Source organism: Equus caballus, chromosome 20, assembly GCF_041296265.1.
Source record: "Equus caballus isolate H_3958 breed thoroughbred chromosome 20, TB-T2T, whole genome shotgun sequence".
NCBI classification, from domain to species: Eukaryota; Metazoa; Chordata; class Mammalia; order Perissodactyla; family Equidae; genus Equus; species Equus caballus.
Window position 1 is genome coordinate 43244615 of NC_091703.1, and position 27761 is coordinate 43272375.

The following is a 27761-nucleotide window of genomic DNA, read 5'->3' on the forward strand; positions in this document are numbered from 1 at the left end:
AAGGCTGCCATCTTTACATGAACTTGGCAGGAAACAGGCTCCTACCAGGCAGTAGCTGACACACGTACACTGGAAAATGCAACTTCAGAGCCCCCTTCAGAAAACCATGGCGTTTCCAGAGAAATGAACAGCAGACATTCACAGACATGAGAATGTTCTTTTTTTCTCTCCCAAGAAGTGTGGTTGGTTGTTTTTAAAACTGTACATTTTACTGTACATCTTTTTTTTTTTTTTTTGCAAAGGAGAAGATTGGCATTTATATTCTGACCACAGGGATGTTGTTTTCCAAAACTCCAAGTCAGAAACATGACAAACACAAGCGCGAGTACATACCATGTCATGACAGAGCTCAGGGCCACTGACAAAAACAGACAGTTGGTTCCTCCCCTTCCGACATCCACCACTTTCCCTCTGGGTGTCTGAACCCAAAGGCGAAAAGAAAGGTGGTATTGGGGCTCACTTCCTCAATGGCTACATTTAGAAAGGCTGAGTGAGAAAGGTGCAGAGAGACACAGAGAGGAGGGAAACGGAGGCGGAAAAGAGGAGGGTGGGAAAGACGCTTCCAAGTCACCCAGTTCTGTGGGCGCCGCCATGGCTGGGGGAGGCATGTGCTCTGGCACTGGGATTAGCCTGGAAAATTAACTTGTGGCCTCAGGAAGAGACTGGCCTGGTCAGTTAATGACCTTGCCAAGACCAGAAAGGGACTGGGCAAGGCCGAGAGTCACAGGAAGTAAAAGAAGAATAAAGACAGGAGGGTGGAGGGAAGGCGAGGACAGGGAGAAGCAAGGGAGGAGGGGCGGAAGGACGAAGGCATGGGATTGGGAGGCTCCTGGGCTGGAGCCAAAAGGCAATCCTGCATAGACAGTTCCCACCCTCTCCTTGTGTGCTCTGGGTGGGGGTGGGGGCCACCAGCACAGCTCCAGGTCTGAGCCCATCAGAACTTTTCGGCCCGAAGTGGACTCACCTGTGTGCTTTGTATGCTGTGTGGTTGGCAAGTGGAAGGAGGGAGAAGAAGGAGAGAGAGAGGTTAGAGATCTATGGCAGAGGCTCGGGAGAGGGAAGAATGAGTTGGGGAGACCGAGGGAGAGGTAGTGCGTTGGCAGTTAGGAGAGACCCGCAACAGACAGAGACCAGGAGAGACAGATGCAGGGGGAAGTCGTTCAGACACTTCTAAAGCAGTTTCTTCCTCCCGCACCCCCTCTGCCCCATCTCGACACTGTCTGGGAGTGTGGGCGTTAATCCCTACGTCAAAAGGAGCCCATGTGCCCCTCCCATAGCCATCTTGTCATGTCCATGGATGGATGCTCTTCATGAATGGCATCCATGGAAGGCATGCCCCATGTCCCACCCTGAGCCACCTTCTTCAGGAACAAACAAGGGACAGACTTTGGACCCAGAAATGCCCTAGCCAGGGTGAAGACAGGGTAACAGATCCCCACCACCACGCTCAGGAGGAGGCGGCCTTCACACCTACCCTGACTTGGTCACTAACTCACCGTGTGACCATGGGCAAGTCCCTTATACTCTGGGGGGAGGGGGAGAGAGGGTTAAGGATGAGATGATGGCAGACAGCTCTTCAAGCTTCAAAACTACGATTCTAATGAGATTCAGCTTTCCCCTCCAAAGCCTCTAGAATTCTCCCTCCGTGTCCAGTAGGAAGGACAGGGACTGCTCTACAGCTTGTGCTCCTGAGCTGAGCTGAAACCATAACATTTAGAGTCATGAAGAGTTCATTAGTCTTTAGGACTGGGAGGAAATCAGACACCTGGTACAATCCCAGGATTTTGCAAATTAGGTGACTGAGGCCCAAAGATAGGAAGGGTCTCGCTCAGCGTGTTCAGCTGGTTACTGGGTGGTGGCTCTGGAATCCAAACCCAGATCTTTGCACTCCAAGTCCAGTGCTCCTTTGGCCACCCTACTCTGCTTTCCTTAAGAGAAGCTCTCTTGACCCACCACATGCTCACGGGGACTTTCTGTGCCAGCTTCCTCAAAAAAGAGGCAAAAATCCCAAAGCAATTCCAAAAGCTAAGATCCCTTATGCCCTTACGCCTCCTAAAGCCCTTCTCCATCGCGCACACACAAGGAGCCCTGGAAGCTACCCTTCTGGTTGAAGCTGATGTGATGGGTGTATACGGGGCGTCATGTTTGAGAAGCAGGGGAGCAGGGTCTGACGTGGGGCTCACTCATCTCTCCCAAGCGTGGGGACGGTTGGGAACAGTGAGGAGTCTGGCCAGGGGACTCCACAGCCTCCCCCAAAACACGTGTGGAGGCAGAATAACTCCCTTCTCTTGTCAACGGACCTCAGTCGCCCACTTCTAGGGCGGCTGGGAACCTGCTTCCATATGTAGAGCAAACCCTCCATTATCTGTGTGAAGGAAGAGGGGGAGTCTGGGAAGTGGAAAAAATAAATTAAGAAATAGAAACAACACAGGAACCATAAGCAATCCACAGCCGCTTGCTTATCTGCGACATTTGTGATGAGAAAGGCCAAGTGCCGCCTCTCCCAACACTCGGGGCTCAGCCCGACGTTTTAGCGATGGAGTCTGCTTTCCCTGAGCACACCCCACTGGGTGGTGGGGGACAGGCCTGGGAAGGTGGCATGGATGGTGGGGGTGGGGGAGGCCGTTGACAGGGAGAGGAAACGGCCCTGGATGTAAACATCGCCATGGAAACTCCACAAGGACTCCCAGTACAGATTCTTCCCCCTTCTTCTGCTCTGCCAGTGGGGAGGGAGGATGCCCACCCCCAGGCCTACACCGTGCTCTCCATTACCCACTCGGAGCTGCCAAATGTCCCCCGTGCCCCCACCAGGTCACTCTCCTCAAAGGGCAAAAGCATGCCGTTGACAGAGAGGCTGCGTTTTGTCCAGATGTTCGAGACCCTCCGAGGGGGGCTGTAGCCACCTGCGGTGACCGCTCCCGCTGCCGCAGCCGCAGCTGCGAAGTCCCCCATGTCAAAGGAGTGGCTGCGTTTGGCCTTGCCCTCCAGGGGCAAGGGGAGCAGGCTCCTGGCCCGGGCTGTGGGTGGCCCCAGCAGTGGCTCTCGGTCCGACTGGTGGCCCCTGGCAGATGTCCCAGACCCTCTCCCCCCTGGAGTCCTGGAGTCCAGCAGCTCCTCCTTTCTCTGACTCTTGAGGTCCAGGGAGGCAAAGGCCCCCATCAGGCGGTCAAGGTTGGGCTTGGGGCGGGAGGCAGGGGGAGGGAGCCTCCAGGGGCCATGTCCTAGCCCCGCGGCCTCCCCGCTGCCCAGGGAGCTGGAGGAAGAGGAGTCGCTGCCTCGGGCCAGGCTGGCACTGAACTGGACCAGCTCGTTGCGCACCACCACCTTGGGCGGTGCCTGCACTGGGGCCCCGCTGGGTGCGCTGCTCAGAGCGGGCAGCTGGGCCCCATTGGTCTGCGAGTGCATGTTGCTGACAGCAGTGGTGGCCACCATCTTGCCGGGGGCCTCCTGGTTGCAGACCTTGTAGCGCACCATCAGGATGACGATGAAGACCAGCAGCGTGGCCACGATGATGCCGCCGATGACCAGGATCATGGTGCCGCCCAGGAGCTGGCTGTGCATCGACTGGCACTGTGGATAGTCGGCCTTGGTGAAGAACTGGGCACAGCCCACGATGTTGGTGGCCGTGAGCGTCGTGGCAGTGTCGTCCCACATGGCCAGCACACACAGGTCGTAGCCAGTCCCTGACACCAGGTTGTTGACCACGAAGGCCTTGTTGGAAGCTGGGATCATCCTGGGGTGGGTGGGGGTAGATGTAGAGAAGGAGGGATGGTGAGGGAGGGACGGGTGATGGGGGACAGGGACAGAAATAGAGAGAGAGTGACAGACAGCAGAGATGGAGAGGTGGAAGGGGAGAGAGACAGACAGACACAGGGACACAGAGAGAATGAGGCAGAGCAGAGAGAGTGACAGGTGAAGAGACAGGAAAAGGGAGAGATGGAGAGGAGGTGGGGGAGAGGGAGGTGACAGGTACAGGGCAGAGGAAACAGTGAAGGAGTCAGAGAGATGTGAGGCCAGGGACCCAGGCAAGAGAAGAGAGACAGGTGGTGTGGAAAGAGAGGTGAGAGAGACAGAGTCAGGGGTAGACGCGTTGTCAGAGAGAGACACAGAGAGAAAGAGACGGCCGCGATTGGGCGCAGGAAGCCACCCAGAAGATGTGGAAATAAATAGTGAATGAGGACGTGGATGAAGAGGATGAGAAAGGGGACGGTTGGAAGCAGAGACAGGGGAAAGCGGTTTGGAGATGGAGGCACAGAGAAGAGAGGGGAGGGACAGGAGAGCAGACAGGTTAAAGCCTGAAGACGCAGGGATTAAAAAGGAGGACTCCCGCACCCTCCTTCTGCCATGTCTGCCCCAAATATTCCCTCAGTCCCTGGGAAGCGGGGGTGACAGTCAGGTCAGCCCTGGCCCCGCTCCAGCACCCCCCAAGCTCGGCGCACCCCTTGTTGTGTCCTCAGAGACTCGTCCACATTGACCCAGCCCCCTGTCTGGGCCTGTGCTGGACTGCCACACACAAGGGCCTGTCCTTCCTGTCCTCAGGAGCCACTGCCATCCTCTGGCTTTCTCGTGCCTGGGGGCGGAGGATGTCTGCTGGGGCACACTTGGGAGTGGCGGGGGTCTAAGCAGAGGAGAACTGGAGGTGGGGGGGGTGATGCTCAGAGGTGGGGGGACAGCACAGTGTTGAAAACTGGAGGGCAATTCTGTTTCCCAGAGGGAAGGGCCGATTCCTCCGTCACGGCCACAGCAGGCCAGGGCACCCAGGGACCTGCGGAAAGAGTTCCTCTGGTCGGGGAGGCCTGCCGGTCCCTACACCTTAGGGGGTCTGGGCCTCTCCTGCCTGGACCTCCAGGAGGCCTAATGCAAACCCTGATCACTAAGGCCCTAGGCTGGTATCATGCCTTCTGGTGTCTCCAGAGACCGTGCCTGAGTCACCCTATAAACTCTCCTGCAGAACATTTGCCTGGGCCCGAAGGGGCTGCACCCGCTCTTCAGCCTTTCCCATCAACCCCAACTCCCAAAGAGCCCTCCATCCTCCTGTCCCCTCCCACACAAGGGCTCCATCAGCGCCCGTCAACCCCTCAAGCCCAGAGCCAGGCAGGTAATTGAGATCTCAAATATGAAATACCGGAGCCTGAAAGCGGGCGTCCAGGAGCTGCACACGGAGGATGGGCGCTGACAGGAGGTATTGATGTCCCGTCAGGGGGCAGCCCCGGAGGCTGCTGCCTCCCTGCACCCCCTCTGCCTGCTCTGCCAATGGGGAAGCCACAACGGAGGAAACTCCAACCCCTGACCAAGCCCAGCCCACAGCCCCAGTGCTTGGGGCCAAAGAGGTGGGTGGAGGTGGGGGCATGGATCCAGCAAGGCCCTGCAGGCCAGCCTCTTGGGTCTCACCTGGGCATCATGGCAGTCCTGTAAGGGGAGGGAGTAGCGCTTTCATATCACACAGCAGGAATGGCTGAGACTCAGAGAGGCTGAGTGATCTGCCTGAAGTCACACAGCTGGGACTGTTAGGATGGGGCAGCCAAGACTTAACACCAGTTCCTAGGTCCACAGTCTGGGTTTGCTTCTTACTACAAACATGGGATGCTTTTCCTCACCTCAATGAGAACGCCGCCTGGCCGGTGGCAGGTCAGCCCCCCGGCCCCAATCCCTGGAGCCAGCTCAGAGCCCACTGAGGCTCACACTCCTCCACCAGCAGGATCTCTGGTCTGTGGCGAAGCCTGGGGAGCTCCACGTGGCCATGCTCCCAGGGCCCACTTGCTGTCCCCCAGGGCTGATGATGTGCGTTGGAGGGGCAGGAGTGGTGCACACACGGAACAGTGACAACACTAGGGCAAACAACAGGTGCCAACTGTGTGCTCTAAGTGCCCTATGTCTGTCAACTCACTTAGTCCTGCAGCAACTCTCTGCTGTAGCCACTGTCAGGACCCTCCCTCTGCAGACGGGGAGACAGAAGTGCAGAGGGTCTAAGTAAGCAGACCCAGCACGCGGAGCCGGGAGTCCCACCCAGGCAGGCTGGCTCCTGTCCACTCAGAACTGCCCCCACCCACCGCGGGGCCGTGAGCAGTGTGAGGGCATCTCCAGTAAGGAGGAGATGAGCCGGCTGTCCACTGAACACCTGTCATGTGACAAGGGTTCCACGTTCAGGATTGCATTTGACCTTCCCAACAAGCCCAGGACACAGAAGATGGACCTTGAGCCCAGAGATTATCTCAGTGATGAGCCATCTTATCCTAGGAAGCAGACCCTACTCTTAGAACCACCACTAATACAGACACTACTCAGGAAGAAGAAAAGTCGCTAAGATGGAGGGCTTACTCTGTACCAGGCACTGTTCTGAGATCTTTAAGGGGATTAATACTCATAACACTTGTGGGGAGGTTGTTACTATTACTGTCATCTCCATTTTGTAGATAAGAACCTGAGGCACAGAGAGGTTAAGCTGCCTGCCCGTGAGTGCCCAGCTAGTAAGTGGCAGAGCTGGGATCTGAACCAGGCAGTCTGGCTCCACGCCTAACTGCTGTGCCACGCTGCCTCTCAGCCACTGCCCTATTTTTCTACCCCTCGGGGTGACTCTGGGGGAACTCTGCCTGGCCTCTCTCCCTCCTCCTTGCTTCCCAGGTCAGAGAAAATCACGATGCGATGAAGCCCCAGTTGGGCTGTGCTGCTAGCGGAGGAGCAGTGGGGCGAGGCTGAGCCTTGGCAGGCTTCGGGCACCAGGGAGGAGGGTCAGGCTCAGAAAAGCTTCATCCTGTAACTGGCCCATCAGAAACAAGGCCGGAGGAAAGGGCCTGATTCTCAGAGCAGGAAAGCAGCACCTGGTTCCTCGGTTGTGGGGTTGTGTGTGTGTGTGTGTGTGTGTGTGTGCGCGCGCATGCGCGCGCGCGTGTGTGTGTGTGTGTGTGTGTGTGTGTGTGTGTGGAAGGGACTTACAGGAGAGCTGGAGCCAGCTGGCTCCAGACAGCCTCAGCAGTCACCTTTGCCTTTGCCAATAACAATAAGAATCAGCGTTTACCCAGAACTAACCTTGTGCAGGGAAGTTTACATGCCTCATCTCATTTAACCTCCTGGCAACTTCCGGAGGAAGTTATCATTCCCATCTAGGGAAGGAGGAAGCTAAGCGTTTTCACTTCCCCTTGCGGTGGGTGGGTGGAGCTGAGACCAGATCTGGATGCGCTGGGATTCAGAGCCCAGGCTCTGAACCATAAGCAAGACTGCTCTCCGCTCCAGGCAGCTGAAAGGACGAACTACACGAGAAAATCCTGTGAAACGGGCACTATTCAAAGTCTAGTGACAGAACTACACTCATCTCCAGCCCGTGTGGCCCTGTCCACCCCCTCATGGTCCCCAGGAACCAACCACTGATCCTCCAGGCTGGATCTTGGGAGCCTGGGTCCCTACTGCCTTCCTACCCACATCTCATTGGCACTCTGGCTGGTAGCTCCCACCTTCTGGACTTCTCCCTGCCTCCCATCTCCACACTCACGCTGTGGCTCAGGCCTCGCCATCTCTGGCCTCCACACAGGCCTCCCTGCCTCTGACTGTGCTCCCTTAAAGTCTGTGCTCAGCACCACCATCTCCAGAGTGTTCCACCTAAAACACAACCCTGGCCAGGCCCCTGGCCCACTGAAACGCTCCTCAGAGATGGGCCAGGACCCACACGGGACAGTCAAGCTCCTGAGCTGGGCTCCCAAGCCAGGCTTCCCATCACATTCTTGTCCTTCCACCCATCTCAGAGGGATAATTAAAGACTTTACTTACAAAGGGACTCGTTCCAAAGGGTGGATAGAGGATGGGGAACCAGAGGGGAACGTGGAATGTGCAATCGCCCGGGCTGCTAGCAGGCAAGCTGTCACCCACTCTGCTCCAGGCCTGAGTATACAGGGGAGGTCACCCGCCCAGGAAGGAGCGGGCATCAAGCAGGCCGGAGCTACTCAGAGTGTGGCCCACAGCTGGGTGCTGGTCCCTGAGCTGCTCCTGGTCCGTTATCAGACAGTACAGAAATTGAGAGGAAGCATTAAGAAAGTCTTACAGCAATCTGGCATTGGTTGTGACATCCAAGTGCATGGTTGTTTTTTCTAACTTATTTCTAGCATTTTCCTACAAAAGTATTGGTCTGCAACAGATTGGCAGAAAACAGTGCTAGACCTTCTCTATGAAAAGCTTGAGAAGCACTGATCGAGGGCAGGGTTCTCAGCCTCGGCACTAGCGATACCTCGGGCTGGATAATTCTTTGTTGGGGGGCTGTCCTCTGCACTGGAGGATGTTTAGCAGCATCCCTGGCCTCTACCCATGGGATCCCAGTAGCATCTCCAGTTGTAACAACCAAAGATGTCTCCAGACATTGCGAGATGTCCTCCGGGGGCAAAATCACCCCCTGCTGAGATGCATTGGTCTAGAAAATTTGATTGAGGGACAGAGACAGCCAGGGGCAACCTTATAGCTTGGGAACCAGCTGAGAAAGTACGCTGACCTCACTCTCTTCTCTCTGCCCAATCTCCTGCTACCTCCGTGGCTGAACCCAACCAAAAGCCAGAGTTCATGGCTGCACACTGGGCAGTCTGCCAGGGCCCACAGCAGGGTGGAGGAGGGGAGAATGGATCTGGAGAGACAAAATACCATACCTGGCACAACCATGGGATCACAGCCCTCTTCGGGAAAGACACATCCTAAAATCCTGATGGATTTCTTTCCATCACATAAACTAGCGACATCTCTGTTAGCAGAAACCACGAATTGCTATTTTAAGTTTCTACAACGTGTTAAATTTAATTAAGCTCCAACGCTCTGAAACAGAATTTAAAACTGCAACCCCAAGACCTTACCCAGGAAAAATAAAACAAGCATAAGCGGCTGCTTCTCAGTTGTTTTTCTTTCTTTTTTTTCCCTTTTAATATTCATTTGGCATTTGTTCATTCACTTTCACACCAGCAAACATATCTACAGCTGACACCAGCAGTTTAAGAAGAAATCACAGGAGCATGCTGGTTGTTCTACTATTTTCTCTCAGATCTGTCTTCCCTTTCACCTGCCCCGCTCTGCACGCTGAGGAACTACATTTCCCAGACTCCCTTGCCTGTTCCCAGGCTCCTTTGCCCTTGGGCTTCCAGGTAGAGTTGGCCGATGGAGGCACTGGAGGAAGGCTAGAGGTTGGGAGGAGGGGAGAAGCCAGGTATTTCTTCCTCATTTTCTGCTTCAAGTGGTGTCTCTTGTCAGCTCCTGAGCCTCCTCTGTGATCCCAGCTCCCTGGGTTCTAGCTCCTGCCGGATGGATTTGGATTTTCAGCTCTGGTCATAGCTTCTCCTCCATGTTCCTCCATCCTTGGAAGCGGGCAGCCTCCCGCTGTAACTAATCTGATGCTTCACAGCCCCTGGTTGACCCCTCTGCAATTCCATCACCCATAGAACCCAACCCCTGTAGTGGACACCCTCTTAGATCTAGAGTATTCTTTTTGTTTTTTCCTAATTGAATCCTGAGTGACACAAGGAGATAACCTTTACTGGACGAGAATATTCTACCTGTTGACATCATCTTTTCCTTGCACTTTGGGAAGAGCCTATCATTACTTCACATCAGCAGAACAATCTTGGCCTTACCTACTGGAACTCCAGCTTTAGGGAGCTCTTGGCCACCTTCTCTCAATCACCCATCGTTCCCCAAATAAGCCACCTTGACCCCTGTGTGTATAGCAGCCCCTCTTCCTAGAACCACCTGGCAACCTTGTCCTTTAAGGCCTGACTCCAATGTCAGTCCTGACGCCACCTGGAACGGCTCCTGCTCTCTCTCCCTCAGCCCTCCCTGCTTTCCTCTGTTTGTGCGGGTGTCTCCCTCAAGGACGCAGGCTGTGTCTTATTCATCTTTGCATCTCCACTGGCCTAGAGTCAGGGCTGAGTAAATATTTACCCCACTTTTCAGCGGTGAATGAAAGAGTGCTTTGTTAAATGTTAAGGCCTATACAAATGTGAGCGATTCTTATTTAAATACGACACTGCCTAATGGTGACTCTCAGACTCCGGCTGGTCCCGAGAACGTGTTTCTGGAGAGGCGTTTTACTACATCCTTGAGGCTCACCACATGGACTCCTGACCACTTTTCATGGGTGCACACGTAGACATGTGTTTGGGGTGTGTGAATGCGGGTGTGCAGGTGAATGTATGTGTGTGAAACAATGTGTGTGGGGCATGTCTGTGTGTCTAAGTATCATTTGAGAGTTGAATGTGGGTATTTGTGAGCATGTGTGTGTGAGAGAGGATAGGGGTTCACATACATATAGTACGTAAAGGTTCTGGTCCCAGGTGACATTAGTCGCTGTTCTGCCACCCAGCTCCCAACCCCCAGAGGCTCCCACATGGCCCTTGACACTTCTGAGGTGACTCCTGTATGACCTCTCTCAGAGACTTGCAGGCCTGGCCTGCTCTTTCCTAATTGCTGCCATTAACGGCATCCGGGGAATCCGGGAAAGGACGGGGAGGGTTTCTAGGAGTCTCCACCGGGCCCTGGGCAAAACCTGTGAGCTGACCACCAAAGGCCACTCTGCCCCTTTCCCAGGCTCTCTCCAGCCCACAGTCCCCCGTCTCCCTTGCAGTTAGGGGTGTCCAAGTGGTAAGTTCTGGCAATGAAATGTGGCCATCACCATCTGTGCCACCTCAGGTCCAGGCCTTGAAAGAGCAGGAGAGCCTGCCCTCACTCTCCGTCCCTTCTGCTGACCGGCCCTGGGTGTGGGGACCCGCCTGGACCTGCAGACAACAACAGGGGCCAAGGGGTGGTGGGAAGCGGGAGCCTGAGCCCCCCCCGAAGAAGGCGCCCTGTAACCCAGAGGCAGCCCTGGGCTCTCAGGAGAGTGAGAAATCAAATTCTAGAATGGTTGGAGCCCTGATGCGTCTGGCACCTTTGCAATGGCAGCCAACGCTCCTGACTGATGGGCCCTGCAGATGGGACGAGGGAGCCCGAGGAGCTCGCGCTGTGAGGTGTGTGGCAGAGGGAGCGGGAGCGAGTGTGTGCAGGGGTGACCCAAGGGTGTGTGCGTATTTGTGTAAGAGGGAGAAATTGGCGCTGGCGTCTACACAAGCAGTATACTTCTTGCTTTTCTGGAGTCATCAGCAGACTTAGCCTCACTCATCTGCAGCCTCCAGCCCCATCGGCCCCCAGCCCTATTTGGGGCCCCGCATCAACGATGCTCCAGGGCTGCCTGCCAAGCCCGACACCCACGTGGGGATGCCCGGCAGGCCTGCCCCGTGCCACCTCCCTGCTCTCTGGCCGCCCAATCTCCAAGGGCAGGAAACGGCCGCATCAGCCCAGGCAGGCCACCCTGGCTCCACCCTCCCCAGCAGCACCACGGGGCCTGTTTGCCAACACTGCAAGGGAGCAGGAGATGCAGCCGGTCCTGTCTCGTATGCGGTTGTGTACTTGCCACGTGCCGGGTGCCAGTCTGCACACTGACTCCAGGAGGTAGGAATGATCACCCCCACATCACAGATGGAGAAACTGAGGCTTAGGCTCATCGGCCACCTGCTCCAGTTCACACAGTTGGAAAGTGGCTGAGCCAGTGTGGTGAGCCAGGTCTGCCAGGCCACTGAGTGTGGCCTTCCCTGTACTGTGCCACCTTACCCTGAATTGAGCAGAATCAGATTTTAGTAGGAAGCAAGGCTCAGAGTCAAGCTAACTGTTTAACAGCAATTAAAACAACAACAACACATGTTACTATAATGACAGCTAACGTTTGTTGAACGCTTCCTATATGTCCAACACTGTTCGGAGTACTCTACAGGTATTAACGATTTAATCCTCAGAGCAACTCTAGGAGGGAGATGCTATTATCCCCATTTTATAGGTTAAGAAATTGAGGCTCAGAGAGGTTAAGTGACTTGCCTAAGATCTCACAGAGAACGTTTGTGCCTAGCCAAGATTCAAACCTGGTACTCTCACATTACCTTAATTAATGCTCATGATAACCCTGGGAATTACCTTTCATAATTGTGCTCCCCATTTTAGAAATAGTGATTAACTGAATTGCCCTGAGGTCACATAGCTAATTAGAGTCAGAAATGGGATTCCAATGAGTGATGAGGGTGTCTTGCTACTTCACAATGCTCATGGGATCACCGAAGGAAGTGAGGGAGCCACCTGCATGTCCGCGGGGAGTTTCTTGGCAGAGGCAGCTGCTAGTGCAAAGGCCCTGAGGCAGGAACAGTGAGGAGGCTGGGGTGGCTGGACAGAGAGAGAGAAAGGGAGAGTGGTAGAAAATGAGGTCACCAAGGTAGTAGCCAGGAGCCAGGTTCTGGAGGGCTTGCAAATACATTTGGTCTTGTGTTCCAACTCTGAGGATTTTCTGGGTGCCAGTGTTGAGAAGGATTCTGATGCTGTGTTCAAACTCTGTGGGACAGAGTGCTATGGCTCTGGGAGAACGTCTATCTCTTATTTGTTGTTTCTGGTCTAGGAATTAGGGAGCAGTGGGAGGGAATCCCCAGGATTACCAGTACACGTTGCAGAATGCCCTCTTCTGGGGCCTGGTGCTGAAGGCTGGCCTTCCCTGATCGCACCACCCTGAGTGGTGGGTCAGAAGCCCCTTATCAGCTTCTGAGGAGGGCCGGGGCTGGGGGGCAGGCTGTCTCTCCTGCCTCTGCCCCTCCTGAGAACGTGGGGCCCCCGGGACCCTCAGGCTCTCTGTCTTCTTGGCAGTGACTTCTCCCTGGCAGCAAGTAAAGGAGCCACAGTCCTCTCAGTGTGGTTGAGATGCTGTGGCAGGGCACCCCACCCACATGCCCACAGCCCTCCAGACAGCAGGCAGGCTTGGGGACCAAAACCCCTGTTGAATCAGTGTCTGGGTGTCCTCTACAGCTTCTCCCCCAAGTCTCTTCTCTGTAAGCAGCCAGAGGAACGCGTTAAAGTGCAGGTCAGATCCAGTCCTTCCTCTGCTCACCCGCAGTGCGACCAGTCTCATGTAGTCAAGGTCTTCATGGGGCCCAGAGACCCCCCATAGTCTGCCCCTCACCTCTCCAATCTCTCCTCCTACTCCCCCGGCTCACTCTGCACAGCCACCTGGCCTCCTGCTATTCCTCAAAGCCGCCAAAGGTGCTCCTGCCTCAGGGCCTTTGCACTGCTGTTGCCCTGGTCTGGAAGCTCCTCCTCCAGATGTCCACATGCTCACTGCCTTACTACCTTCAAGTCTCTGCTCCAATGTTCCCTTCTTGGGGAGACCATCCCCAACCCTGCCCTATTTAACATTGTGGGCTCCCCCATCTCTACTCTGGCCCCCCCAAGCCCCTTATTCGGCTTCATTTTCCCCTGTTGCACTTTACTTGCCTGACAGATGATGTCATTTGCCTATTTGCTATGCTTACTGTCAATCATCTATCTTTCTCTCTTTCCACTAGAATGTCAGCTCCCTGAGATGAGGGGTTTGATCTGTCTTTTTCAGTGATATTTTCCCAACTTCTAAAATAGCACTTGGCACAAAGTAGGCCCTCAAAACATTTGTTGGGTGGTAAATAAAATGAATGTTCTATATTTACACTGCCCCATACAGTAGCTGCACATGGGTATTTAAATGTAACTTCAAATGAAATAAAATTAAAGTGTCAGTTCACTGGGTACAGGTCAAGCATTCGGTAGTCACTTGTGGCCAGCCGCCACCCCACTGGACTGCACAGAGATCCACAGGATGGTGTCTTCCAGAGCGTGCTCAGCAGCCTTGTCCTGCACTCCAGCGGAGGAGGGAAGACAGTCGTTTCCTGTGTGAGCCCTGACACACCAGACAGGTGGGCTGGTCCAGGGAACCCTGTCCAGCTCAGGGACAGCTCCCGCCCAGGGACGACTTGGTGATGGAGGTTTCCGTGGGGGCCTCTGCTCTCGGTCTCCCCAGGCATTCTCTCCGTGACTGGATGGTGTCATCCCTTCTTTTTGGTTCCTCCAGCTTCCCTGGGCTCCTAGGGCCTCTGGGTCCAGTGGGCTCTCTCTGGGGTTCCCCAGGGCCTGGTTCAAGGTCACCTCCCCCTGGGCGTGCTATGACTCTCAGCCGCACGTTCAGCTGCGGTCCAGTACCTTCCCAGGAGCTGTCTCACTTTCCCCACGGTCCTCAGACAGGGCCGGCCCTGGGCCACACTGAGGCTCTGGCCCTCTCTGGTCCTTGTTCCGTAATCTCGTTCCCGCTTTTCTGTTTCTCATCTATCGGTTACCCATGACGCTTCTGATGCGTGTGTCTCTATTAAGATAAACCTCTGCTCCAGCCAATCACAATGCCACACGCCCCTCTCAGGATACCCGCGTGGGAAGGAGTTGCTGCAGAGGCTGCAGGGTGCGGTGGCGATGGGCACAGACTCTGGGGTCATGTGCTAGTTCTGCCACCGACGAGCTGTAATAACTCACCTTGGGCAATTCCTTAAACTTCCTGGGCCTTAGCTTCTTAGAAATAGCCTATTTCTGTAAACTGGGGCATTCATAATCGCTGCCTGATAGGGTTGTTACGAGGTTTAACGAGCCATGATTCATAAGGCCCTAGATCAGCGTCTGGCACGTAGTAAGCTCCACTCGAGGGTTTGTTATATAAAGGAGCGGGTGATGCTGAACCAGAAGAAAGCCATCTCGGATGGTGGGAATCCAGGCCTCGGGATTTGCGGCTGGTAAACCTCCCGCAAGTGAGACACTGGCAGGCTTGGGCAGGGCAACATCACGAATTCAATACTCACAGCAGGACGTGGTTTGGCCCCACGTGACTCTGAAAGTCTTTTTCAGAAGACACGTGGTGAGAGTGTTAGTTAAGCCCTGGCTGAGCCATTGCAGAGATCACTGGAAATTAGGCCAAAGTGAGCTGAGTCACAGCGGGCTGCCTCTGCACTCATCTCCTCCGGAGTAAGGGCTTACCTGGCGACAGGTGAGGACACACCTGGGGAGGCCCTGCCTTTGCTCCCTGACTCGGGAAGTGGGACAGATCTGCCTGGCAAGGGTCTGAGAAAGTTGCCAGCCCCTGTGTTGGCCCGAGAGGACAAAGGCTCCAAGGGAGGGACCTTCCCCCTGCTCCGTGGCGCTCCTGCATGGAGGGGAGAAAGCCAGGAGGGCAGAGTGCGAGCACAGGACCACCAGGGTTCAAAGGCCAGTGCCTTCACTTACTGGCTGTGTGACCTTGGGCAAGCCACTTAACCTCTCTGTAAAGGGAGGCAGATGATAGGGACCCCCTCACAGGATTGCTATGAGGACTAAGTGAGTCAAGGCCTGTAATTTGAACCATGCCTGCTCCACAGTAAGCACTTAGTTCATGCTAGTGATTGTGACTGAGGGAGTGATGAGGCCCCAGTGAGGACAGAGAGACGGCTCCAGCAGGTGTGAGGTTAGACATGGGCTAGTGAGGCAGGTCCACAGCCCAGCTCAGGGGCCGGCAGTCTGTCTCCGTCACTGGGCTCAGCCTGCCCTCGGCCCAGGTGCTGACTCCGCAAGGCACTGGCCGGCTCTTTCTAGTTCTCCCTCTGCCATCTCCATTCCCAGCCCACGGGAACTCCTGCTTAGAGGGGCCCTGAAAGTAACTCGGTTCACCAGTCGCTCTATACCTGGCCCCTCTGGCTGTCAGCACCCCATCACACACTCCCAGGATGTGCCAGGCAGCCCGCCCCAGCTTTGCACAATTCCATGCGGCTCAGCATCTGCTCATGTTGGTCCGTGGTCCGACAGCCAGCTGCTTCCTCCCACCGGCCCAGCTCAACCCCACCGGGCCTCCCAGAACAACGTGTTTCTTTCTCTACATGTGTCGGTGCTTCCCAAAGAGTGAAGCAGCTGTCATCCCACCTCGAGTTTTCACTCCAGAATTAGCATTTCCATGCTTCTGACCATTTCCCTGGGACACAGTTTCCAGCTTCTATCCTGGCTGCCCCCCCCCGATCACATACAAATTCATCTTGGCCCTTCTTTTTGGGGCTCTGAGCACAGAGAGCAGGGCCAGATCCCACATTCCCCCAACCAGACATCACATTTCTCGTAAGGCCCCCCACCCAAGAGTGGGCTGGACTTTTCTGGAAGCTGCATCCCATCAGCGGCTCACACCGAGCAGGCGCCAATGGAAAAGCCCTGTGATGTTCCCAGGGTTGCTACTAAACCACATTGCTCCCATTCTGTTCCCCTAAAGTGGCGTTTCTGCCATTGCCGCCTGAGCCAACCCAGGTGAGCCCCCCAGCCCACAGCAGGCCTCTCTCTGTCCCTGTCTCTGTCGCTGTCTCCGTCTCTCTGTTTGTCTTTATCTCTCCCTCTGCCGCTCTTCATCCCCCTCTCTATGGACACAGGACTTTTCTCTGTATTTGGCTGTCCTTAGCTCTCAGCCTGCAAGGACTAGGTGGGCACGTCTCAGAGAAAAGAGTGTGAGCTTCGGAATCAAAGAACTGTCTTTGAATGCCAGTTCTGCCCCTGACCAACCATGGGACTCTGGGTCATGTTCTCCTCTCTCTGATCCTCAGTTTGCTCACGTGGGAGATGGGACAGCAGTACCAACCTCCTGTGGTGAGTGTGAGAAATTCGTGGAATGGGATAAACATGGCGCCCCTTCGCTCCTCCTTCCCAGGGCCATCTGGGTCCCCGAGGACGATGATGATGAGGATGAGAGATGCCATTTATCTCCTTCAGGAGCTGAGAAACGCTTGCTTAATAACAATTCATCACTTACAGAAAAAACGCAGAAGGTGTCAGACCAATTATACCTTATTGTAAACACAGGAGCGTGCAAAATGAAGATTCCCCGCCAGCTGCGTCCAAAACGCACTAGAACAACTGGAGATGTCAAGTCGACGCCACCCAATGAGGAACCTGACCAGATAATGCTCCCCGGTTGGCGGATTCATGGGGGCAGCACCCAGGGGCAAAGTCACCTGCAGCACCAACCTCCTTAAAAAAGTGCTCTCTTTGATGGCACATGTACTAAAATTGGAATGAAAATGAGCATTGCCCCCTGCACAAGGATGACACACAAATCTGTGATGCATGACCATATTTTTATGAAAGTCTGATACGTGTTACAACATGGATGAACCTTGAGGACATTACGCTAAGTGAAATAAGCCAGACGCAAAAGGACAGATACTGTATGTTTCTGCTTCTCTGAGGTTCCTGGAGGAGTCAAACTCAGACAGAAAGTAGAAGGGTGGGCGCCATGGGCTGGGGGGGCGGGGATGGAGAGTTAGTGTCTCAGGGGTACAGAGTTCCATGTTGTGGAGAAGGATGGTGGTGATGGTTGCACAGTGACGTGACTCAATGCCCCTGAACTGTACCCTTAAAAATGCTTAAAATAGGAAAGTTTATGTTATGTGTATTTTAGCACAATAAAAAAAAAAATGTTATCATAAAGCCAATTCTGCCAAGTGGGCAGGAGGAGGAGAGGCGGTTGGAAATTATCTGTCACTTTTCTGTCACTGCAGCATGGCTGGTGCACACTCAGTGGCAGTCACCACCGGCAGGGGCCTCTTGGTTACTGTCCACGGGCTTGGTCAGCCTGTCAGAACCGGGGTAGTAGGCAGCTTTTGGGGAGGGCTCCTGGGTGGGCAGGGTGGTCCCTGGCTGTCTGCTTGCTCTTCTACAGCTATCCTGATGGTTGCAGAACGGGGCAGTTTCAGAGCAGGACGTGGCACAAGTCAAATGCATGCAGCGAAGGTGCTGAAGATGAAGGGCGGCGGCCCATAGCATCCGCCGTGGTGTCAGCTGGGCCTGGGTTCACGCCCCGCTCTGCCACCAACTATCTGTGTGACTCAAAGCAGACTGTCTAACCCTCTCTGGCTTAGTTAAATAGGAATGCTAGTACCCTAATTTGTAGGAATAGGGTCAGGATTCACTGAGATAAAGTGTTATAAATGCCTGGCGTGAGGCCTGGCAGTAATGAATGAACAGTTAGCGCAGGTTTTGTTTCAATGACAATGGTGAAGTCAACAAGGACCCTTGACAGAAGAAATCAAGATGAAATGAAGTCCCCAGGCATTTCGTGGATGGGTTTGGGAGCCTGCCATTTCCCCCAACTATAATTCCCTCCCTCTGCCAGATCAGAAGCTCCCTGAAGGAGGGAAGTGTTCCAACCCCCAGGCTGAGTGTGTACCACGGAGAAGAAAGGCTACTGACTGTGCAACGTAGGCAAGTCACGTCCCATCTCTCAGCCTCACTCAGTTTTCCTGCCTGCAAAATGGGTCAATAACATTGATCACGCGGTATCTTTGTGAAATTTAAATATGATGCTATTTGTTCAGTGCAGTGATTAGAATGTGTTTGTGCGATAGAAAGCTGCCAGGATGAGGTGTGATTTGGTGTCTGAAGATGGGGTTCAAATCCCGGCCCACCATCCGCTAGCTGAGTCATCTTGAACAAGGAGCTATTACCCCTCTGGACCTCAGCTTCCCCCTCTGTCAAATGGGCATGATGAGACTGCTGGCTGCCCCAGAGGACCGTTGAGAAAAACACAAAGATTCGAATCGAGACAGCATGTTGATGATGCATTCGCAGAGGTGAGGGGGGGTTTTCTAAAGGGGACACTCAGGACCTGAGTGACCAAGAAAACGACGGGCACTTCCTGGGGGGCCACTCCAAGCTGCGCGACGGGGGCTGGGCTCCATGTGGCCCGTCGGGCATCTGGCTGGCTGAGCTGCAGCATCATTCTGAGCACCGCCTCCCCCTGGGATGAGAGATGCCCTTTCCAGTAGGGGAGTCAGGAGATGCCGGCTCAGCACTTCTCCGGCTGCGTTTCTGCTGATCCTGCCCCAGTGCCTTCTGCCTCTAACAAGCAGGCTGGCCACAAAGAGATTAGTTAGGGGCGGGGAGAGAAACCACCTCTGGCGTTAGACGTGGTGGGCTGTGGGGAGGCCACCCTGTCCAGCCAAGTGGGAGGGAGGAGAAAGGAGCAGAGCTGTCCACACCCACCAAATAGCCTCAGGTCCAGGCTGGATGGAAAAGGCGCTAACCCTGGCTCTGTCGCAGACTTGCTGTGTGGCCTTGGGCAAGTCACTTCCCTTCCCTATGCTTCAATGTCCAATTCTGACATTCTAGAATTCTACAAGAATACCATCAGAAGCGGGGTGACAGGAACAAGGGGGAGGCAGGAGAAGGGCAGGCAGGACACAGTCATCAAAGGGCTGTGGGAGTTCAGGCACCCAGGCCCCCACTCTGAGAGCACACACAGTGAGGTGGGCTCTGGGCTCAAATCCAGACTCACAACTTACTGGCTGCAGAATCTCTGCCCCATTACTTAACTGCCTGGACCTTCAGTCTTCTTGTTTATAGAAGCAGTTTGCAAACCTAATTTGCAGAGTCATACAAGGTTTAGAAATAACATACGCAAAGCGCAGATGTACAATATATACTCAGTGGAGGATATACGTATACAGTAAACACCCACTTCCTTTGTCATCTGTCCATCATCTCCCCATCGCCTTTTTTACAGAGAACACTGACACTATCCAACCTGCCCATCTCCCAGCAGGACCTCTCGCAGCCGCCCAAGGTGAGCTATCTGGGGCACCGGCCGCTTGTCTTGGGGCTCGGGGTCTCTGTGCCAAGTGAGAAGACGAACCTCACTATGGGGTTTACTCATTAGCCACGAGCTCTCAGGTGAGGCCGGCCTGGTGGTGCACCGTCCTGGTTTTCAACGGGAGTAACTAAAAGTAGCAGCTTTATTACCTTCCCCTCCCCAGCCCATCCCCAAGCCTGGGGACATCAGCTCCTGTGGGACCATGAGCACAGAATAGAGCCTCTAATGCACTTCAGTGTCCCTGGAGGATGGCCTGGGAGCTGTGATCTTAGCATGGCAGTAAGCATGTGAGGAAATCACAGATTGACTCGTGTGTGTACTTTGCCGGGAGTCTCTCTAGCACTTTAGTGGGGCCCGGGAACTGGCCTGCTCCCCTCCCTCTCCTGGGCCGGCCAGGAGAGGTGACGCTGGGCTGCGGATGAAGCAAGGTGGATGGGTGGCTGCCCCTGCCCCCATCCCATACACGCAGCGGGTGGACGGTGAAGCTGGGCAGGGTAGCTGTGTTCATTGACTGACGGAGGGGTGTGTGTGTGTGTCTATTGGCCGGTGTAGAAGCCTCCTTGGTGTGTGAGCAGAGGGGGCTGTTGGCTTGAGGCTGTGAGCCTATGTGAGCGTTGAATTGAGGTGAGCATTTGAGTCAGTTGGAGCAGTTGAGAAATTGTCTCTGCAGGGGCGTGCAAGGCTCCCCGTGATCCGGCCCCACCACCTCCTGCCCACCTCTGCGACTCTGCCTCTCACTCTCTCTCCTGCAGCCACCCTGGCCCCTTGTGGCTCCTTGGATGTGCTCTGGCCTTGCAGCCTCGCCCCAGCTGTTCCCTCTGCCTGGAATGCCCTTCCTGCAGACCTCTGCTTGGCTCACCTCCTTCAAGTCTCTGCCAGGTCTCGCCTTCTCAGTGCGACCTGCCAGGCCCCCTGTTTGCTATTGCCCACCACCCCCAGCCCCTTTCCCCTGCTCTGCTGTATCTCTGGTGCAGAGCAGGACTGCCTCCCGCACCATATAATTTACCCATTTATCGAGCTTGTTGCCAGTCTCCCCCACGAGGACAAGGATCTCTGCTTGTTTTGTTCACTGATGCATCCCAAGCACCCAGAATGGGAGCATTTATTTTACGGCATATTTGCCTCCGGTTTCTCGTTTGTAACATGGAGACGATAATAGAAGCTCTCCCCTTCATGGAGTTGTTGGGCAGATTAAATGAATGAGCACCGACAAGCGCTGAGACCGGTGTCCGGCACAGAGTTCAATAAACATTAGCTATTATTATTACGCTCTAGCTCCACTCGAGGAGGGACGATCAGACGAGCAATCCACGTGAAGGAACTGGTGGTCAGGCAGGTGATGACGCTCAACGCTTCTCCCTGTGCTCCCAGCCCACCACTGGAAAATTCCCAGGAAGGAAAATTCCCCGACCTTCCCCAGTCTTGGAAACCCATATTTTTGGACCCCCTTTTAGTTAAGAAGTTAGTTATCAGTATCTTTATTACCTTTTTTTTGTAAATCAAGGGAGGAAGCAAGCAAGCCCCCAGCCTGCCCTGCCCGGGGCTGCACAGCTCCCGGGTCCCCCAGGTAGGTAACAGAAGGTGACCAGCAAACCCATCCTCTGATGGGTGTGACTGCAATTCGGACCACGCAGGACCCCAGCTCTGGCCTGGGAGTCAGGCACCCAGATTCTTCTCCCAGCTCTGCCACCCCTAACATGGCCCAGAGCAAGTCCCGCCCCTTGTCTGGGTCTCTGCTCCTCCCTGGCATGGGGAGGGGCTGGGATCAGACCATCGTTAAGGTCTTTCCAGCCTCCTCCATTCATGCAAGGAATTTTCATGGAGCACCTGTTACGTGCCAGCGCTGCCCGAGGCACTGGGGACACAGCAGTGACCACAAGACTCAAGTCCCTGCCTCGCGGAGTTGACATTCTGGGCGGGGAGAGGGCAGACAGTAAATGACAAACATGATCGGTAAATTATTTAGTATGTTAGAAAGTGGAGCGCACTATGGGAAAAAGGAAAAGCAGAGCAGGTGAAAAGAAGGTGAAAGTTTGGGGCAGGGAGGGCAGGCTCAGCTTAAGAAGGTGACCTCTGAGCTGAAGGACAGCTTACATTCTGGGCACCTAAGGATCTCAGTGATTCTGGCACTGCTGTATTCCAGAGAGAGCACTGTGTGGGGTCCCCCTGGGCCCCCATCTCTTCTTTTTCTCCATGTCTGAGCTGACTGATCCCCAGCTTGCCCAGGGGTGACGGGGCCGGAAGACAGATCAGCAAGGTTCCCGGGAGCGGCGCATGATTTACCACTGTCTTTACTCACAGTCTGATATTTCACAGCTCCCGTGGCTCTGATGGAATAAATATGACCTTTTATTCTTCACTTTGCTTAAGACTCAAGGTCAACAGCCCAGCTGTGATCTATGGGCTGCTCCCTCCACTGGACACCCACGAGCCGGAGAGCCATGGCTGTCAGAGATTCACGGCGCCATCCTCCAGCCCTGCACGCCCGCCTGCCCCTCAGCGCTGGGCCTGGGCTTTGCCTGGCGTGGGAGGCAGTGGACACAGTGGCTCTGGGGGATGATGGCTCATTGAGGGCAGAGACAAAGCCACACATCTCTTCCCTCTCTCCTGAGCACAACCCATCACTAGGCTTGAACCCGGGACCCGGGTTTCATTTCAGTCCTGGCAGGAGGCAGCCACAGGGAGGCAGAGCCGCCACGGTTCAAATGGCACGTTATAAATCACAACGCCCCAGGGTCTGGCCATCAGTTTTCTCAGCAGGGAGAAGGGGCAAAGGGCAGACACAGCCCACCCACGTCCGATGGAGCCCTCCAGGCCCTTTGGCAGCCGAGGCCTCCTTCTGCTTGCTGTGGCTGCGTGTCAAACCTCACCAGCGCTGCCTGGAAGTTCCCCCACTTGTCTAACTGAGATCCTCCCCTGTAGCACCCAGCTGTTTCCTCCTTCTGTGTGGTGGGCGGGACGCGTTGGTTTTCTCAGGATGGTTCTGAGCGTTGATGGGCTGACAGTGCTGGGTGTGTTAACAGATTGGGGTCCTGGGAAAGGGGCGGTCTAGAAGGAAAACGGGGTCACTGGCCTTGATTTTGAGCATACCACCTATGACCCCAAGACACCCATCTCACTCCTCCATCCTAACTCATCTCACCTGGGAGGAAGAGGAGCCTCAGCAGCTCTCTGGACCATGGTGGGCCTGGGTTTGAATTCTGGCTCTGCCACTTTCCGGCTGGGAGACCTTGCGCAGCTCACCTACCCTCCCTGATCCCGGAGTCCTGCCGGGCACCGTGGGCCTCATTGTCCCAGCGGCCGCCCAGGGCGGTTATGCGCATGCTCCGCGCACTCGCACTGTAGCTGCGCATTATCAGAGCATCCAGTGTGGACCTGGAGGTTGCCGGCGTGGGTTCGAATCCCGGGCAGGATAGGTGGGCAGGGTCTTAAACTCTTTGTGCCTCAGTTTTCCCATCTGTAAAATCAAGATAAGCACAGCGCCTTCTTCTTCGGGATGCTGAAAGAGCTAAACGAGCTAATAATGAAAGCCACTTAGAACGGTGCCTGGCACGTCATAATTTCTCGGAAAGATTGGCTCTTAACGTCATCACTACTGGAGAAGAAGCCACCTGCACCCACTCGGCAGTTTTGACCTAATTTCCATCAATCGGTTTTGTGATTTATAAGCCACAGACTTCCAGCCAAAGATAGGAGGTGACTTGAAACAGAAAAACACATGTAAAATGAGACAAGGAAATGTTTAAAAATGGCTTATGGCAGATCAAAAATCAGTAAGAAGGTTTGAAGTAGAGGCCCCGGACCCCACGATGGTTTGTTGTGACTTCCAACCATAAAGCCAGTTATAACACCCACGAAGCTGCCACACTGCCCGGGGCCACTTTATCTGGGGAATAGCTTAGGGAGGAGGGGCACGATGGCCTCAGAACAATGCGAGGGGAGCGGCTTCCTCAGGGGCCCCTGTCTGTGGGGACTTGGACCATAGGGTGCCAGAGCGGGCTGAGGCTGCCTTCAGACGAGGGGCACCCCTGTCCAGGAGGGGCTGCCTCAGTTCACTTGGCTCCGGCCAGGCCACATCCAGCATACTGTCCACTGGACCCCCACACATGCCGAGGGACAGCACAACCTGGCATCTGAGACAAGGGACCAAGAGACACCGCAGAGGACACACCCCAGGTTCCCTCCTGCTCCAGAGACAAACATGGCAGCATTTTACCTGCAGGGCCTCCCGTGTCGCTTCACTCTTTGAGCTCCTACTTGATCTTCTGGGTCACCTCCTCCAGGAAGCCTTCCCTGACTGCTCCCCACCCCCCGCCCCCGGGGCCTGCTCTTGCATATGCTCAGACGGTACTTATCACAGCTGCAGTAACTGAATCAGAGATTACTCAAGTACTTAGTCCTTTAGTGTCTGTCTCCCTGGGAAACACGAACTTCAGGAGGCAGGAGTGTCCTGTTCATGGCCATCTTCCCCGCCAGTGGCCCAGACCTGCCACTACAAACATCAAATAAATACCTCTTGAATGACTAAAGGTAAAAGGCAAGAATGGAGGAAGGCAAGGAGGGGGATGTTGAACCTGAATGAAATAGCATTAGGTGAGCCATGAGAATATCTGCCCAAATTAAATGGACGTATTACGGAAGATGAATTTGTTTTCCTCCTGATGAGGATGAAGGCAGAATCTAAGGGGACATGGCAAAGGGTGACACATTTGGAGCTGGAATAGGGAGAATCTTTTTAGCTAAACAACAGTGGTGTGGGCTTTTGAAAAAAAAAGGAGGGGGGAGTTTCCTGTGTCTGGAAGTTGTCCCCATTGGGGCCGGTCAACATCCTGCATGGTAGGATGGGGAGACGGGTGGGAGGGGTGGTGTGCATCATCAGGCTTCACGAAGAAAGGGGAGGACTGGCCTGGATGACCTGGAACTATCCCCTTCTCACTCTGGACCTTTTCCAATGGCTACGAGTAGCAAGAACTAGGCCCATTTTAAAGACAGAAGAACAGAGTCCAAGAGAGTTGTGATGAATAAATAGCTGGACCGGTCCCAAGACCTCGGCTTTCCCTCCTGCTCCCTGAACTCTCTCAAGCCCTCGGCAGTACATCCACACGGGGGTACTGGGCTTTGGGTTCCCTCACGACCCCTTCCTGATCCCCCTCTCATCCTACCGCTGAGACCTCCCCCGTGCCCTCCATCGTGTCTGTATCCTCTGCTGACCAGTCCCAGAGGAAACCACTTCAGCATCTCCCAGGTTTCTGCCCTGATAGATGCAAAGAAATGCATCTCTAATGGTGGACTTTCAGGCCCTCTTATCTTCTGTGAAGGAAGTAGTTTTGGACAGGGTCTTGTTCCTAGGCCCACGGTATACAGGAGGAGGGAGAGTGGGGTTTGGGTCTGAACCTGGGCACTCTTCTTAGCCTGGGGCAGGCTGCCCTCCCAACACCCCCACCCCCCCCCCCCCTACGTTTGCTGCAGGACACAAGCTTCCTTCCAGCTCCCTGCCAGAGGGTCAGGACTGCTGAGCACCCGCCTAGCCAACCCAGCACTTTTCCGAGCCTCCCTGTTCCACTCAGAGCTTCTCTGAGCGACAATCAAAGCGTGGGGGAGGAGAGCAAGCAGCCTTGGGCGGCAGCCCCTGGCGCTGGCTCACACACGGTGGCATTTTGACGGGTGTAAAAATATCTCCCCGGAGCTTGGGGCCGGCTGCCGCTGCCGGAGCAGCTTCCAAGATCCCGTCTCCGCGCCCAGGGCCCGGCGGCTCCCCACCTGTCCACATGTGCCTGGGGGACAGAACACAGGGCTCCAAGGCCCCGACCGCCAGCCACGCCCACAGCCACCACCGCCGCCTCCATCGCCGTGGCCAAGGGCCGGCAAAACTCACTTAAGAGCCACTAAGAAGGCGATTTATTATCAGAAATACTGCAGCACATGCCTAATGAGCTAATTAAACAAGAAGAGAAATAATTACTCCCCATCAGAGTAAAAGGACACGGGCTCGGAGGGCAGGGGACGCTGGCTGAGGGGCTGGGACGCTGCTAGGGGGACGCTCTGCTCTGGAGAGGGAGATCTGAGATGCCTCCCACACAGGCCGCGGCTCAGCGAGGGGCCGGGCCAGGCGGCAGCAGGCCCAGGAGGGAATTCTGCCAGAAACATCCTGACCAAATGCTGCTTTGCTCCTGACCTGAGTACTTCCTGCTCACTCGGTGCCCACACCCTGCTCCCCTCCGGCCCCCAGAGCAAGCCCCAGGGGAAGAGATGGAACGATCCTTTACCGTTTTCTCAGTGTGGATGTTTAGGAGCAGGAGGGTCTCAAGACACAGCCAAGCTGCCTGCAAGCGGCCTGTAACATGCCTGCCCACTGCAGTCTATTCTCCACCCAGCAGCCAGAATCTTCCTTCTTAATCACATCATGCCACTCTCCTGTATTCAACCTCCCAGTGGCTCCATCTCATTCCAGATAAAATCCAAGGCCTGGCCATGGCCTACAAGGACCTACATGACCCAGCCCTGCCCACTCCTCTAACCTCCTTTACTGTCACTCTTCCTCCAGATGCACTGTTTCTCCAAGAAGACAAGCTTGTTCCTACCCCAGGCCTTTGCACATGCTGTTTCCCCCTGCCTGGCTCTTTCCCTCACTCCATTCAGGTCTCTGTTCCAATGTCACTCCTTAGAGGGGCCATCCCTGACCATATATAAAACAGTAGTCCCCTACCCCCAGTCTCTGTCTCCTTACAGGCATGACTTTTCTTCCAGTGTACATTTCAAATGTGTTGTCCCTCTCCCCCATAAGAATGTAAGCTCCTTGAAAACAAGGACTTTGCCTATCTTTTTCTAACCCTGGGGTCTTGGTCAGCATCTACCCCAAAGCAGACACTCAATAAACTTTTGTTGACTGAATAAATGAAATCTAGCTACCAAAAGTCAGTGTGTGGTTTGTGCCTAGACCATCCAGCTCTAAATGCAGAGTTTTCTCCACCACAGGGCATTCTTCCCCTTAGAACCTGACCCTCGCCCCCCAGTGCCAATAGGAGAAAGCCAGAAGTCAGGACAGCCCTGGCCACAAGCTCCCGCTGCACCACCTCCAAGCTCGGGGACCTTGTGAGTCACGTCACCCTCGATGGCTCAGAGTTTCCATCTGTCAAGTGGCAAAATCACACCTCACAGGGTGAATGTGCCAACAAGGAGAATACACAGAACATTTTAGAACAATAACTAGATTGTGGTAAGGACTCAGTAAATAGAGCTATTTTGTGTGGCATTCAAGGCCACCCACAGGCTGCCCTCTTCCATCCTCTCTGAACAAACCTCCTATTATTTCCCTAGAGCAGAGTTTTTCAAAGGGTGGTCCCCAGACCACCGGGAGAATGTATTTGAATTGCAGATTCCCAGACCCCACTCCAGACAGACTGAGTCAGCAGCTCGGGGGCTGGGGTCCTGCCTCGTGTGCTAACAAGGCCACCAGGTGACTGAGGTGTGCTCAAGTTTCAGAACCACCACGCTAGAGCTGGCCTTTCCACCGGGTGAGCCAGGGTGGCAGCTTGGGTTGTTGGTCCCGTGTCTTCACTGCCTGTAACACAGTGACCCCTCGACAGCCTTGCCGTGGCCTGATGGTGAGGGTGCAGGCCCTGCCCCTGGACCTTGGGCTTGGCCATGTAACTTGCTTTGGCCAATGGATGCAGTAGATGTGAAGCCAGCAGAGGCTTGACACCTGCTGCTTCAGTTGGGCCAGCCCTCCTGCATTTCTGCCATCACCACGAGGAGAACACACTCTGGACAGCCACTGCCCCGACCAGGGCTCCAGAACGGGATGTGTACAGAAGGGCTAAACCAGAACTGGAGCCTGGAGTCCAGCTCAGCCCAGCCCAGCCCAGCTGAACTCAACCAACCTGCAGACCCACAGGTGAAAGAATGGCATATTAGTGCCTGTAGGCCACCTAGACTTTGGGCTTGTTTGTCACGCAGCGTTACTGTGGCGGCAGCTGACTGAGAGACCAGCACCCTCCCAGGTCCCTCCTCGACCAGCCCTCACCTTTCCTGCCTCTGCCTCCTTCCTCCTGGGTACCCCCTAAAACAGCACCCTCCCCTCTTCCTTCCAATCCCATCTACTCAGGACACAGCTTACACTCCACCTGCTCCCAGAAGCACCTCCCCTTCCCCCACCGCCCCGAACACACCCCTCCTGACACAGGCACGAGGAATCACCTCCGTTAGCTCAAGAGAAAGCTCAGGCAGGTAAAGTTCACCCAGCAATCCATCCACATTTTAACCTTTTCGGTGGCTAATTCCT

General features: G+C 54.9%; 1 protein-coding gene, 2 non-coding genes and 1 pseudogene across 6 annotated transcripts in view; 3 read left to right on the top strand and 1 right to left on the bottom strand.

The window, feature by feature from the left end:
* Positions 1-137: 137 nt before the first annotated feature.
* Positions 138-27761, bottom strand: part of LRFN2 (leucine rich repeat and fibronectin type III domain containing 2) — a 187835-nt gene continuing 160211 nt past the window's right edge. For all 4 annotated transcript variants that reach the window (XM_014734597.3, XM_070244523.1, XM_070244525.1 and 1 more), the window contains one exon: positions 138-3733. In XM_014734597.3, coding sequence (XP_014590083.2) covers positions 2752-3733 — 982 coding nt within the window. In that variant the 3' untranslated portion in view covers positions 138-2751. The remainder of the gene's footprint in view (positions 3734-27761) is intronic.
* On the top strand, positions 3551-3695 carry MIR8910 (microRNA mir-8910). The gene has a single exon (NR_127896.1). It is a non-coding gene; the product is annotated as a microRNA mir-8910 (primary transcript).
* Positions 9110-9234, top strand: MIR8913 (microRNA mir-8913). The gene has a single exon (NR_127899.1). It is a non-coding gene; the product is annotated as a microRNA mir-8913 (primary transcript).
* On the top strand, positions 16870-16969 carry LOC111769385 (U6 spliceosomal RNA; annotated as a pseudogene).